At 48.5% G+C, this 15,697-nt stretch overlaps 1 protein-coding gene across 2 annotated transcripts in view; it reads left to right on the top strand.

Moving 5' to 3' along the window:
* Positions 1–15,697, top strand: part of LOC139226240 (integrin alpha-E-like) — a 244,876-nt gene that overhangs the window by 119,842 nt on the left and 109,337 nt on the right. For both annotated transcript variants that reach the window (XM_070856861.1, XM_070856862.1), the window contains 3 exons: positions 8,068–8,218; positions 14,378–14,454; positions 15,453–15,585. In XM_070856861.1, coding sequence (XP_070712962.1) covers positions 8,068–8,218; positions 14,378–14,454; positions 15,453–15,585 — 361 coding nt within the window. The remainder of the gene's footprint in view (positions 1–8,067; positions 8,219–14,377; positions 14,455–15,452; positions 15,586–15,697) is intronic.

The following is a 15,697-nucleotide window of genomic DNA, read 5'->3' as shown; positions in this document are numbered from 1 at the left end:
TTTAGTTTTCCCTTTACCTGCAATGCCTATTGCACAAATTCTAACTATTACTCTACTCTTTTATTTTTATTTTGTTTTAGAATTATTATTTATGCACTTTTTCCACCTGAGGCCTCCCCCATTTACTAGTTTAAAGTCCTTGTAACCACCCTATTTATCCTTTCTGCAAGGTCCTTGGTCCCAGCCCAGTTCAGGTGGACTCAGTCCCAACGGAACAATTCCTTCCAGGCTCAGTACTGGTGCCAGTGTCCCACAAAATGGAACCTCTCTGCCACATCCTTCAACCATATCTTCACTTCCCTAATTTTCTTATCCCTATGCCAATTTGCATGCGTGAAACTTAACATTGAAAAAGCTGGTCCTGGGCTGCATGGGGCCGGCAGAGAGTTGCACAACTGCACAGCTTATGGGGAACGTTGGTTATAACCCTCGAGGTCCTGTGTTTTATTTTCGCCTTTAACTCCTGGTACTCTCTGAACAGAACCTCTTGTCTACTCCTTCCTATGTTGTTGTTTCCAACATAGACCACAACAACTGGATCCTCCCCTTCACTCACCAATATACTTTCAAACTGGTTCGAGATGTTCCTCACCCAGGCACCAGGTAGGCAGTATGCCATGTGGGACTCCAAATCCTGCTTACAAAGGATACCACCTTATGTTCCTATATATCCGTACTAATCATTGAATCCCCAACAACTACCATGTTAGCTTCTCCTCCTCCTTCCTTCAGACAGCCTCCTGCTCCAAGGTGGCATGGTCAGCATTCTGGCTGTCCTTCCGACAGCCTTCATCCTTATCCTCACAGGAAGCGTACATTGTGCCTGTTGGATAGGATCAGTTTGTACAGATCCTCGTTCTTTATCTCACCTGGGTTCCCCTTACTCTGTACATCAGTCACACCTACCCCATTCTACGAGGTGTGACGAGGTCCAGACACTCCACCCCTCCCTTATGTGTCAGAGTGTCTCCAACTCGTACTTCAAAATGTCTTTGAGCCGGAGAGATTCAAGATGGAGACATTTACTGCAGAAGTGTTTGCTCAGGACAGTCCTGCTGTCCACAATCTCTCACATTCTGCAGTCTAGACAGACAAACTGCTCTGCTATATCTTGGTCTATATTTATTGACAGATAAAATGTTTTTATAGATTATTTTTAGCTTTAAAGCTATTTAACTGTTTAGCTAACACCAAGACACAAACGCCAACCACTGAAGAAAAAACACTAACAACTAAAACACTAACCAATAAAAGTAATACTTATCTGTAACTTACCCGCGCTGCTACACAGTCTGTGCTGACTGTGACATCACATTTTGAGTTTTTCTATCTGTTTGATGTCTGATGTCTGCCGCTCCTCTCCCGATAGGCTCTCCTGCTACCGGTTCTTGTGCGCTGTTTAAATCTGCCACAAGCTTACACAAACCACTACAAGTGTTAAAGGCAGAAAAAAGCACTTCCTTCTCCCTCTGCGCCAAATTCCCATTTTCACCTAGTTCTAAACTTCCCACTCTGTTCATGGTGCAGTCATTTATCGATGCGATCTGTGGCTACGCTCTATGCCTTTAAATATTATAATGAGACTGCATGCCTCAGATTTAATCTCCATTATAAATTTTACTTGGCAGCTGAAGGGAGGTGAGGACTGCAGGATCCAGCAGATAAATGTCTTTCCACTTAGCTACTGGATCCTACTTCTGCACCCACCGCCAACCCCTGCCACCGCCCTGAGCCACAATCTCCCCACGAGCCACCATCTCCACCCCCCCCCCCCCCTACACATCAGGTTTTCTGTTCCCTCCGTCCATCCTCTGTGCTCCTCAGCTGTGCCCTCCAATCTGCCCCGAACCTTTCCGATCTCCCCTCCCCCCGACCTTTCCGATCTCCCCTCCCCCCGACCTTTCCGATCTCCCCTCCCCCCGACCTTTCCGATCTCCCCTCCCCCCGACCTTTCCGATCTCCCCTCCCCCCGACCTTTCCGATCTCCCCTCCCCCCCGACCTTTCCTGTCATGTATGTAACCTTTATGTAACAACACTGCAATACTGTATATACATAAGAAATACACACCTTGACCACAGGGGATGAACTTGTGGGAGACACTCCTCACCTGGTCATCCAGGTATATAAAGGGAGGTCCCACGCAGGGTCATCACTTCTTGGCCCTGTGAATAAAGGTTCAGGTCATGGAGTGACCTTGTCCATAGAATGTGCCTCGTGTGGATTTGTGGTATTGTTTAAGGACTTTACATTGGCAACGGGAATCAACGACCCATGAGAATGGCCACCGGCAGCACAGAGGAACGGTACTGTGTTGGTGAGGACTGGGACGATTTCATTGAGAGGCTCCAGCAGAGTTTTGTCATGAAGGACTGGCTGGGAGACGCAACGGCCGACAAGCGAAGGGCTCATCTGCTGACCAGCTGTGGACCTAAGACTTACGCACTCATGAAAGACCTTCGAGCACCTGAGAAGCCGGCGGACAAAACCTTCGAAGAGCTCAGCAAACTAATTGGTGAGCACCCCAAACCAACGAGCAGCGTACACATGGCCCGACACAGATTCTATACCCACCGACGTCGGAAAGGACAGAGCATACCGGATTTCGTTGCGGACTTCCGGCGCTTGGCCAGCCTCTAAGTTCACAGACGCCTGCAGGGGGGAGATGCTAAGGGATTTCTTTATTGAGGGCATCGGTCATGCTGGGATTTTCAGAAAGCTAGTTGAGACCAAGGACTTGACCTTGGAAGCGGCGGCGTTGATGACTCAGACTTTTATGGCGGGGGAGGAGGAAACCAAGATAATATACACGCGCAATTCTGCCTCCAACGTGGCGATGGATCAGGGAGTCAATATCATAAACGTGACTGAGAGCCTCGCAGGCAGGCAAGGGCAGTTCGACACACCCCAGGCAGCAATAGACCCAAGAGTAATTCTCCAACAGAGACAATGGCAGGCTGAACGGACATTTACGCCGCCCCAGTGGACAATGCGGCCTGGGATGGGGCCATTGACACCCACTAACAATGTGCTCAAGAGCAGTCAAAGGGACAATTAGCGAGGAATGCCTTGTAACAGCTCTTTTGTTCACAATGAATCTCAGTTCATGCTGGAGGTGTGGAGGCAGACATGGTGCCAGGACTTGCAGGTTTCAACAGTTTGTCTGCAGAAATTGTAACCTCAGTGGCCATTTAGTCAGAATGTGCAGAAAGCCTGTAACCAGGCTAATATACGAGGCGGATGAACCAGATGAGGGGTCTACGAGGCAGGATGACGCTTTGGGCAAATCAATGGACGCTGAAGTTCAGCGGGTTCATGTGGCAAACATTCACAGCTCATATACCAAAATGCCATCTATGATGATGAAAGTCCTATTAAACGGCATCCCTGTATGCATGGAGCTGGACACGGGGACCAGCCAGTCACTCATGAGTGTTCAACAATTCGAAAAGCTGTGGCCACTCAAAGCCAGCAGACCCAAACTAGAACACATTGAGACACAATTACAGACGTACACCAAAGAAATCATTCCAGTGCTAGGCAGTGCAATGTTGGCGGTCACACACAATGGATCGGTGAACCGGCTGCCGCTCTGCATTGTCCCGGGCAATGGTCCCGCACTGTTGGGGAGGAGCTGGTTAGCTGAGATGAACTGGAAATGGGGGGGATGTGCATGCCATGTCATCTGTGGAGCGAAGTTCATGCTCACAGGTCCTACAACAATTTGAGTCACTATTTCAACCTGGTGTCGGGACATTCAAAGGTACCAAAGTAGTGATATGCATCACACCGGACACCAGACCAGTGCACCACAAAGCCAGAGAGTATGTGATGCGGGAGAAAATTGAGAGCGAGTTGGACCGGTTGCTGAGAGAGGGCATCATCTCACCTGTTGAATTCAGCGACTGGGCGAGCCCCATCGTTCCCATCCTAAAAGCGGATGGCTCGGTCAGGATCTGTGGCGACTACAAGGCCACCATCAACCGGGTGTCCCTACAAGACCAATACCCGCTCCCGAGAGCGGAGGTTCTCTTTGCCACGCTGGCAGGTGGCAAGCTGTTCACCAAGTTGGACCTCACTTCAGCCTACATGACCCAAGAACTGGCCGACGAATCTAAACTACTGACCACCATCACCACGCACAAGGGACTGTTTGTTTACAACAGGTGTCTGTTTGGCATTCGATCAACAGCCGCGATTTTTCAAAGAAACATGGAAAGCCTGCTCAAATCCATTCCTGGAACAATCATATTTCAGGACGACATCCTCATCACAGGTCGGGACACTGAGGAACACCTCCACAACCTGGAGGAGGTGCTACGTCGACTGGACTGGGTAGGCCTGCGACTCAAGAAATCTAAGTGTGTGTTTTTGGCTCCCGAGGTCGAGTTTCTGAGCAGGAGGATTGCTGCAGATGGGATTCGGCCTACCGAATCCAAAACGGAGGCGATTCGACGACCGCCCAGGCCCTGCAACACATCGGAGTTGCGTTCATTTCTGGGACTCTTGAACTATTTCGGGAACTTTCTGCCAAACTTAAGCACATTGTTGCTACACGTGCTCCTGCGTAAGGGTTGCGATTGGTTTTGGGAACTGTCAGAAACGGGCTATCAATCGGGTGCAGAACCTACTTTGTTTAAATAAGTTGTTGACCCTGTTCAACCCCTGTAAGAAATTGGTTCTGACATGTGATGCATCATCCGATGGGGTTGGGTGCGTGTTGCAGCAGGGCAATGCTGAGGGCCAACTCCAACCTGTGGCTTATGCCTCCGGGTCGCGCGCTCAAGCTGCACGGGGATATGGGATGGTTGAGAAGGAAGCACTCACGTGTCTATGGGGTGAAAAAGATGCATCAGTACCTTTTTGGCAGAAGGTTCGAATTAGAAACGGACCACAAGCCATTAACATCCCTGTTAGACAGCAAGGCTGTCAATGCCAATACGTCAGCTCGCATACAGCGATGGGCTCTCACGCTCGCTGCGTATGACTACACCATCCGGCACCAGCCCAGCACTGAAAATTGCGCTGACGTGCTCAGCAGGCTTCTACTGGCTACCACCGAGGGGGCAGCGGAGCAAAGCGCTGAGATGGCCATGGCTGTCGATGCCTTTGACAGCGCAGGCTCCCCCATCACAGCCCGCCAGATCAAAATCTGGACCGGCAGAGATCCACTCCTATCCTTGATTAAGAAATGTGTCCTGACTGGGGATTGGGCGCCAGCACACGGAGCATACCCTGAGGAGGTCAGACCGTTTCACAGACGGATGGATGAGCTCTCCATCCAAGCCGACTGCCTACTATGGGGCAGCCGGGTAGTCATGCCCCAGAGGGGCAGGGAAGCATTCATCAGGGAACTCCACAGCGAGCACCCAAGTATTGTGCTGATGAAGGCCATTGCCCAGTCACATGTGTGGTGACCGGGAATTGATTCAGACCTGGAACACTGTGTTCTCAGGTGCACGACGTGTGCTCAGCTGGGCAATGCCCCCAGGGAGGCCCCACTCAGCCCCTGGCCCACCAGGCTATGGTCACATATTCACGTAGACTACGCGGGCCCGTTCATGGGAAAAATGTTTCTCATTGTGGTTGATGCGTACGCGAAATGGATCGAGTGCATCATTTTGAATTCGTGCACGACATCCACCACCGTGGAGAGTCTGTGTGCGATCTTTGCGACCCACGGCTTGCCGGACATCCTTGTTAGCGATAATGGCCCATGTTTCACAAGCTACGAATTCCGGGAGTTCATGTCGGGTAATGGCATTAACCATGTCAGGACAGCACCGTTCAAGCTGACCTCCAATGGTCAGGCGGAACATGCAGTCCAAATCATAAAACAAGGCATGCTCCGGATTCAAGGACCCTCCCTTCAATGCCGCCTATCGGGCCTCCTGCTGGCCTATACTCATGGGGGTCCCGCTCACAGAGCTACTCATGAAACAAACACTCAAAACTCGGCTGTCCCTCATTCATCCAGTCCTGTCCGACGTTGTTGAGGGCAAGCGCCAGTCCCAAAACGAGTACCATGACCGAAATTCAAGGGGGAGATGTATAGAAATTCATGACCCCATATTTGTTCTCAATCACGCTTTGGGGCCCAAATGGCTTGAGGATACTGTAATAGACAAAGAGGGGAATAGGGTCATAGTGGTTAAACTTAACAATGGGCAGGTATGCCGCAAGCAAGTTTAAAAAAAAGGTTCAGCATGGACACTGAGGAACCTGAGGAAGATCATGAGATGTTGCCCACACCACTGCCAGTGAACGAGCAACAAGAACATTCAGCAGCATGCACAGTCCCTGCGGACAGGCCGGAATCACCACAGGTAACAGACACGCATACCAAGGCTCAACAACCAGAGCCCCAACTGCGGCGCTCCATGAGGGAGCGCAAACCACCCGAGAGACTTAACCTATGATCCCAATAAGATGTTGAGGGGGAGGTGCTGTCAACTTTTATGTAACAACACTAATACTGTATATACGTAAGAAATGCACTCCTTGACCACACGGGGTGAACTTGTGGGAGACACTCCTCACCTGGTCATCCAGGTATATAAAGGGAGGTCCCACGCAGGGTCATCACTTCTTGGTCCTGTGAATAAAGATTCAGGTCATGGAGTGACCTTGTCCATAGAATGTGCCTCGTGTGGATTTGTGGTATTGTGTAAGGACTTTACATTTCCGATCTCCCCCCGATCTTTCCGATCCCCCCCCGACCTTTCCGATCTCCCCTTCGACCTTTCCGATCTCCCCTCCCCCCGACCTTTCCGATCTCCCCTCCCCCCGACCTTTCCGATCTCCCCTCCCCCCGACCTTTCCGATCTCCCCCCCCCCCCCGACCTTTCCGATCTCCCCCCCCCCCCCGACCTTTCCGATCTCCCCCCCCCCCCCCCCCCCCGACCTTTCCGATCTCCCCCCCCCCGACCTTTCCGATTTCCCCCCCCCCTCGCTCCCTCATCTCCGCTCCCCAGCTGTGGCCTGGTGCCAAAGGCCTACCTGCCCAACAGCTGACGGTTTCTCAATCTGGCGGGTTGCAGCCGGGAAACAGAGGCAAAAATTGTTAATCAGGTCCTTACCCTTAAAATTGGTTGGACCTGTTTATCCGACCTCAAACCAGCCCCATGCTCCTTCCCCTAGGCCAGTGTTTCTCTTCTGTCGTAAAGTTAGGTCCATGTGTGTGATCTTTTCTTTTGTAATTTCTGACTTTTAGTTTGTCCAACAACTTTCATGGTTCCAGATTATCTTGTAACAACAGTCTCTGCACTTCAAAATTAATTAATTGTATGGACCATTTGCGACATTTCAGTGTGATAAGGGGCTTTATAAATTCAAACATATTTTTATTAGGATTTGTTTGAGGGAAGTGAAGAGTGCCATTTGGAGGTTAGAGAAGATTGATTTTAGCTTCAACTATTCGCCAGGACATTGTCTGGAGGCATGCCATCAGCCGGTCCAGGCAACGGGCGGTCGAGGGGGTCATTCAGCCTGACTGCCTGCCTCTCTTCCGTGCCTACATCCGGGCCATGGTGTCCCTGGAGATGGAGCACGGCCTTCCGCGAGAGGTGGGCGCCGGAGGGACTGGAGTGCATCATCACCCCCGGCAACCAAATTTTAAATTGATTTTATGTTTTAAAGTTTAATTTGTTTTAATTGCCGGGGTTTTAGTGTCCCCCTCCACTTTTATAGGGGGCACTTGGAAAATATTGAATTTTAATGCCCTAAAAAAAACACACAAAAACCCTACAAAAATACAAAAAAAAAAGAGGGCTGTTATGAGTGTCTGGAGTGTCCCCCAGATCGGGGGGCACTCGATCTAATGTTGATTTGTTTACTCTAAAAGAGTTGTCTGGAGGCAGTGATGCCAGTTGATTGGGTGACTTGGTAAAACCTGGATTGTAGTTCAGCCAGTTCTCTCTCACGGTTATGCAGCAATTTAGCAAAAGTTATTATGGGCTCTTTATTCTACTATGTAGCAAAAGGTCAAGTAGCCTCTGTATTTGGAGTGCTAAGAGGTGTGATGATTAGAATTATTGCAGAATTAACTTGTCGTTTGATTTCCACGAAGGTTGGAACACTCTTTAAGAGGACAAATCCAATGGGTGAGCTGAAACTAATTGCGTCTGATCCAGATGAGGAACATGTGTTCCAGGTGGATAACTACGATGCTTTACATGGTCTGCTGGCAAATTTAGAGAAAAATATTGTTGGAATTGAAGGTACATTTATATATTGCAGTTCTTTATCCAGAAACAATGTTTGCACTGTTCAAAGTGTGGTAGTTGCCAACAATATAAAGTGGACTGTTCATGTATGAAATATCAATTAAGGCTGAGTATTTCAAAAAGCCATTTTCCCAGATTGCTTTCACATCACCAGAATGAGCACTCCATCATGAAAGACTGCCTCCCGCCTTTCCACTTTGCACCAGTCCTCCCTCCCATTTTGCTCAATTGGGATATTTTTTGGTTTGAACAATGCAGATTATGAGAAGTATTTAAAGTCATAGGATGGGACATGATTGATAGAAGCAGACTGCTTCCAGCAGTTGAGAGGCTGTTTCACCTGTCTTTATTCTGTCTTCCCATATTAGAGTTGATTTTCTTGGCTCTTTCAGCCTGTGGACATGAGCATTGTGCAGTCTCGAGGCCCAGGAGAATGGACTGAAGACCCAGATAACCCTTTTAAAGTATTTGTAGGATTCCCAGGGGTTTCCAGGGGGAGTGGAGCTTGATCTGTGCCTGCTGACGGTGCAGGCCATAGGGAGTGAGGTAGATGAGGCTGGTCATGACAATCTGAGCCGCCTGCTTCTGTTTTTGTTTGGGACGTTTGCTAGATACCCAAAGGCAGGAAAAAGCTATTGTAGCCTGTTCCCAAACCCTCGCTGAATCGAGAGTCTTTGGAGTCCCGGTAGCAGGTCAAAGAACGGCAGCTAAGCCGCCATTTAAATGTTTTCCTCCTCTCCCCTCTCGCTTGCCTCAGTAGTCAGAAGGTCATTACTTGGCTCAAAGAGGGGACCCGTTGGCCAGAGAGGCTGCCTGCAGCTTCCAACTCATTGATGTAAATTAGAAACTGTACTTGCACCAACACTGATCCCTGAGGTGCTACAACCTCCGCATAACACCTTCCAGAATTAGCCATGGTATTCCTTATCCATTCCCCAAATTTACCCTGAATCTCTCAAACTTTTGTATTTTTGCTCTATTTCCCCTCGTGTAAGATAATAGATTGGAGTAGAGTTTCCAACGCTACAAGATTTTCCTGAAGACTCCGACAATTAAAGATGAATCTCCTGGACACTGCTGCAAGTAACTTTGGAGAAAAATCACAGGAGCTTTAAAAAGATTGTATTTTTTACATTTTCTTTGAACATCTTTCTTTATTAACTGTAAAAATATTGAAGATGAGAGAAAAGTATGTTTGACTGACAGTCAAGAATCATCCCGTCGGATAATGATGCGTCTATTCACTTTCCAATTGGCACAGGGGCAGGACACTGCGAGGATAGACGTGTGAAAATGGTGGGAGAGTGGGGACGGGGCAGGCACCAAGAGGATGGATGCGTCAGGCGACCAATGGCGGGAGCGTGGGGGCGGGGCACCAGGAGGATGGACGTGTCAGGCGATCAATGGCGGGAGTGGGGGTGGGGGGGCGGGCACTCGAGGATGGACGTGTCTGATGACCAATAGTGGGAGCGTGGGGGCGGGGCACCAAGAGAATGAATGTGTCGGGCGACCAATGACGGAAGCGTGGGGCCGGAGCGTTTTGAGGCGGGAGGTCATGTGATGAAACTTCCAGGAATATGTCCAACCAGAGTTGAACTAATAGGAACAAAGGAACAGGAGCAGGCCACTTAGTCCCTCGAGCCTGTTCCACCATTCAATGAGATCATGGCTGATCTGGGACATAACTCCATATACCCACCTTTCCCTCATAACCCTTAATACCTTTGGTTAACAAAAATCTATCGATCTTAGATTTAAAATTAACAATTGACCTAGCATCGATTGCTGTTTGCGGAAGAGAGTTCCAAACTTCTAGCATCCCTTGCATGTAGAAGTATTTCCTCCTCAAAGATCTGGCTCTAATTTTTAGGCTGTGCCCCTAGTCCAACCAGCGGGAATAGTTTCTCTCTATCTATTCTATCAGTTCCCCTCAATATTTTGAAAACTTATTGGGTAGGGAAATCCAACTCCAACGGCACCTTACTTCTGACAAAATGTCGAGGACACGAACTCCTCATCACCAACACCCTGTTCCGCCAGAGGGACAAATACAAGGCATCGTGGCAACACCCTCGCTCCAAACACTGGCACCTGCTGGACTATGTCATCGTCCGAGCCGGGGATCACAAGGATGTATGCATCACCTGCACCATGACAGGAGCTGACGACTGCTGGACGGACCATCACCTAATCCGATCCATCATCGACATTAACATTGCCCCAAAACAGAGAGGACAGCAGAAGCAGTGCCGCAAAAAAATTAATGCCAGGCACTTAAAGACCCAGCTAAGAGAGCCCTATACAGACAGCGCCTCACAGCCAATCTGGCGTGCCTTGATGGCCCTGAGATGCTCAATGCCCACAGCGCTTGGTCTGCCCTCCAGGCCTCCATAACCAGTGCGTGTGAAAAGACATTTGGTTACTCAACCAGAAAACACCAGGGCTGGTTTGATGAAAATGATCAGGAGATCCAAGAACTAATAGATTGTAAGCGCAGAGCATTTTTGAGCCTCAAGCAACAACCAAACTCAGGAGCTACAAAGCAATGTTACAGACGGCTCAAGGCTGAGGTCCAACAAAAAACCCGGGACCTAAAGAACAGGTGGTGGATGGAGAAAGCGCAGGTGATACAATAACTAGCCGACAGACAAGACATACGAGGATTCTTCATTGCGGTCAAGACCACCTACGGTCCAAACTCCCAAGGCCCCACCCCATTCCTGGCAAAGAACGGGGAAACACTCATCAAGGACAACGAGACTGTCGGGGCCCGCTGGAAGGGGCACTTTGAAGATCTTCTCAATCGAGACTCTGCCTTTGACTTGAATGTTCTCAACTCCATCCCGCAGCATGCGACCGGCCACCAACTCAGTGAAGCCCTAACGTTGCACAAGGTAGGCAAAGCCATAAAACAGCTCAAGAATAACAAGGCTACGGGTGCGGATGGAATTCCTGCTGAGGTGCTAAAATATGACGGAGAGGCACTGTTGGCGTGGATACTTGACCTTCTCTCTCTCATTTGGAGGGAGGAGAGCATGCCAGGAGATCTCAGAGATACAGTGATCGTGTCCATTTTTAAAGGGGAACAAATCCGACTGCAGCAACTACAGGGGAATCTCCCTGCTATCAACCACTGGGAAGGTTGTCGCTAGAGTCCTCCTCAACCGTCTTCTCCCTGTGGCCGAGGAGCTCCTCTCGGAGTCACAGTGTGGATTTCGTCCCCTACGAGGCATAACAGACATGATCTTTGCAGCACGACAACTGCAGGAAAAATGCAGGGAGCAGTGCCAGTCCTTATACATGGCCTTTTTCGATCTTACAAAGGCCTTTGACACTGTCGACCGTGAGGGCTTATATAGCGTCCTCCTCCGTTTTGGGTGCCCACAAAAGTTTGTCAACATCCTTTGCCTGTTCCACGATGACATGCAGGCTGTGATCCTTACCAGCGGCTCTGTTATAGACCCATTCCACGTTCGAACCGGGGTCAAACAGGGCTGCGTCATCGCTCCAACCCTCTTCTCAATCTTCCTCGCTGCCATGGTCCACCTCACTGTCAACAAGTTCCCCGTCGGAGTGGAACTAAATTACAGAACCAGTGGGAAGCTGTTTAACCTATGCCGCCTCCAGACCAGGTCCAAGACCACCCCAACCTCTGTCGTTGAACTGCAGTACGCGGATGTCGCTTGTGTCTGCGCACATTCGGAGATTGAACTCCAGAATATAGTCGATGTATTCACCGAGGCATATGAAAGCATGGGCCTTGCGCTTAACATCTGTAAGACAAAGGTCCTCCACCAGCCTGTCATCGCTGCACAGCACTGCCCCCCCATCATCAAGATCCACGGCACGGCCCTCGACAACGTGGACCATTTCCCATACCTCAGGAGCCTCTTATCAACAAAGGCAGACATTGATGCAGAGATTCAACATTGCCTCCAGTGCGCCAGTGCAGCCTTCGGCCGCCTGAGGAAAAGTGTGTTTGAGGACCAGGCCCTCAAACCTACCACCAAGCTCAAGGTCTACAGGGCTGCAGTAATACCCGCCCTCCTGTATGGATCTGAGGCATGGACGACTTACAGAAGACACATCAAGTCGCTGGAGATATATCACCAACGATGTCTCCGCAAGATCCTGCAAATCTCCTGGGAGGACAGACGCACCAACATCAGTGTCCTCGTCCAGGCTAACATCCCCAGCATTGAAGCACTGACCACAGCTTCGCTGGGCAGGCCACTTAGTTCGCACACCAGACATGAGACTCCCTAAGCAATTGCTCTACGCGGAGCTCCTTCACGGCAAACGAGCCAAAGGTGGGCAGCGGAAACGTTATAAGGACACACTCAAAGCCTCCCTGGTGAAGTGTGACATCACCACTGACACCTGGGAGACCCTGGCCGAAGACCGCCCGAGGTGGAGAAAGTGCATCCGGGAGGGCGTTGAGCTCTTCGAATCTCAATGCTGCGAGCGTGAAGAGGTCAGGCGCAGGCAGCGAAAAGTGCCACCCACTCCTTCCCCTGACGAATATCTGCCCCACCTGTGACAGGGTCTGTGGCTCTCGTGTTGGACTGTTCAGCCACCAAAGAACTCACTTTAGGAGTGGAAGCAAGTCTTCCTCGATTTTGAGAGACTGCCTATGATGATGATCAGTTCCCCTCAATATCTTGAAAAATCGATCAAATCTGTTAAGTTCAGAACTCCACAGTCTGTGTTGTAAGCTCAAACCATTGTGACCTTGGTCTCTTTAATATAACTCCAAAGTGAGGCAGCAGTGTGGTGGACTGCCTTTTATACCTGCTTGCATCAGGCTACACAGGTGACCCATAGGTCTCCCACAGGTGTGCCCTCTAGTGGCAAGTCTTACATACAGGTGAGGTTCACATACATAACCAAATCACCCCTTAACCTTCTAAAGTCCAGGGAATACAATCCTAGTTTGTGTAATCTCTCCTTGTAATTTAACCTTTGGGGTCCAGATATCATTCTGGTAAGTCTACACTACACTCCTTCCAAGGCCAATATTTCTTTCCTAAGGTGTGGGGCCCAGAACTGCTCATAGTACTCCAGATGTGGGCTAACCAGGGCTTTGTACAGCTGCAGCATAACTTCTGCCCCCTTGTATTCTAGTCTTCTAGATATAAAGCCCAGCATTCCATTAGCCGTTTTGAATATTTGCTGTACCTGTTCATGATATTTTAATGATCTATGTATATGCACCCCTAAAACTCTTGACCTCCACTGTTTCTAGCATTTCACCATTTAGAAAGTACTCTGTTCTATCCTTTTTAGGTCCAAAGTCGATGACATCATGCTTGCCTGTATTGAAATCCATTTGGCACAGCTTTGACCATGAGCATCTCTGTAATGTTATGCTTCCCTCTACACTGCTTACAATGCCGGCTATCTTTGTGTCACTGGCAAACTTGGATATGTGGCTTTCTATCCCATCACCTAAGTCGTTGATAAATGCAGTGAATAGTTGAGGCCCAACACAGATCCCTACGGGACACCACTAGTCACAGCCTGCCAATTAGAGTACTTCTCCGTTATCCCTACACTCTGTCTCCTGCCCCTCAACCCATTTCCTAACCAGCTCAGTAATTTGCCTTCAATTCTGTCAACAATGCTGTCCTTACAAGTCCCAGGAGTGTACAGGGGGAAAGTGCAGCAATCGTATCTAGTGATGTTTTTAAAGTCACAGCTAACTTCTCCCATTCAGCTGCTGTGGCTGCAGCATTGTCAGAGAAGGCTTAGCAGTGGCGTTTCCAATTTCCAAGCTTTTGACACATTTAAAAAGCTGTATTTATTTTTAAATTGGATGCAAAAATAGGTCATATTTAGAACTAACTGACAGTGAAAATCCGCAGGGATTCTCCCAGTCTCCTGTCATAACTCTAGGAGAGACTGGTGGAGCCCCCAAAAATGGTAGAACCTGGTATAACCTGGTAAGTTGTTTTTTGGGGGTTCCACCAGTCTCCTGCTGGAGTTGTGGTGGCAGACTGGGAGAACCCCAACAGACATTCAGGGCCAATTAATGATTGTTGCTCCTAATGAGTGATACTTGTCAGGTCTGATATATAATTTGATGAATCATTATTTACTGCTCACCTTCACTGTCTTTGTTTTATATTGTCTATCTATTCATTAATTCAACAGGTACCCAGGGTGCAAACATCAGTGCCTTTCAGATGGAGCTGGCCCAAGCTGGCTTTAGTGCACATTACTCCACTGATGTGAGATTTTATTACTTTTTTATTAAATCTGTGACTATTAGTCTATTTTAGAAAGATGTAAAATCACATTTTCAATGTTGTATTTTATTTATAAACATGGGAAACTACTAGAATGAAAAAGACTGCGGCCCACTAGTAGCTCTCAATCACCTGCCTCAAATATCTCTGCAATTTTTCCTTAACTTTCTCTCCCACTGTCTGCCCCAAGGCAATCTGTTCCGTCCTCTGTGCAAGTTAATTAAAACTAAACTCCTTTCCACTTTGATGCTTGAGCCCATGTTCCCTGGTTCTATAGTTTGTGATCCTTTCAAATATATTTCTCTCATGTACCGTAATCCACAGATATTTGAATTCTTGCACCTGGACAGAACTGTACAAAAGATGAAATGTGGTTTGGAACAGCTGATGTGTGTTAGTTGGTGATCTGGTAAATAACTAGAGAAACACACACAGCATTCCTGCAAATAATCTCAGGCCACAGCCACAAGCAATATTGTCGGGCATGGTCTGTGATGTTCTTTATGGCCTCTTGCACTGTCCCCAGTATATTGAAGTTTCCAGCCAGTATTGGTCTGTCTGAGCATCCACCATATCTTCCTCTTGTGGTTGTCTTCACTCCATCTGGGGCTCCTTTTGGGATTATCTTTGTTGACCAGTTTCATCCCTGGCTTGCACAACAAATCACGAGATTGCTCCGGTGAATTTACAGACTGCAGCAGTGCTGTTATACCAATGGTGCAATGATCCAGTGCACAGAAGGAACTAGCTACATATTTCCCACCCATTATTATAGGAGCTCATACAACACATTCTCTTCATCTCCAGTACATGGGCTATGGTGTGCTGAGATAGAAGTGACATTTTTCTCTTTATACAGTTATTGTACCAATTCATGGGGGACACAATTTCTTGTAGTACATTCAAATGGCTTTCTCTGAGAATAACTTAGTGATTATCACTAATTCCTCTGCAGTAAACATCTCTCATGACCCTTACAGGGCAACATTTTGCTTGGTGCTGTGGGAGCATATGACTGGACTGGAGGAGTAATAATTTACAATGACGACAAAGGAACAGCACAGTTTCTAAACGAGTCCAAAGGAACACTCGCAGCAGCTCATGGTTACCTTGGTATGTTTCACACTAACACTGAAACTCTTCGAACCTTTACTCATATCAATACCCTGTAAACAAGTACTGGAGCTGAACCGAAGTATAAATTTATGTCAAATGCATATAAAGC

This window comes from Pristiophorus japonicus, chromosome 16 (genome assembly GCF_044704955.1).
Source record: "Pristiophorus japonicus isolate sPriJap1 chromosome 16, sPriJap1.hap1, whole genome shotgun sequence".
In the NCBI taxonomy this organism is placed as follows: Eukaryota; Metazoa; Chordata; class Chondrichthyes; family Pristiophoridae; genus Pristiophorus; species Pristiophorus japonicus.
The sequence above is the reverse complement of the archived record's forward strand: the minus strand, read 5'-3'. Positions and strand labels throughout refer to the sequence as shown.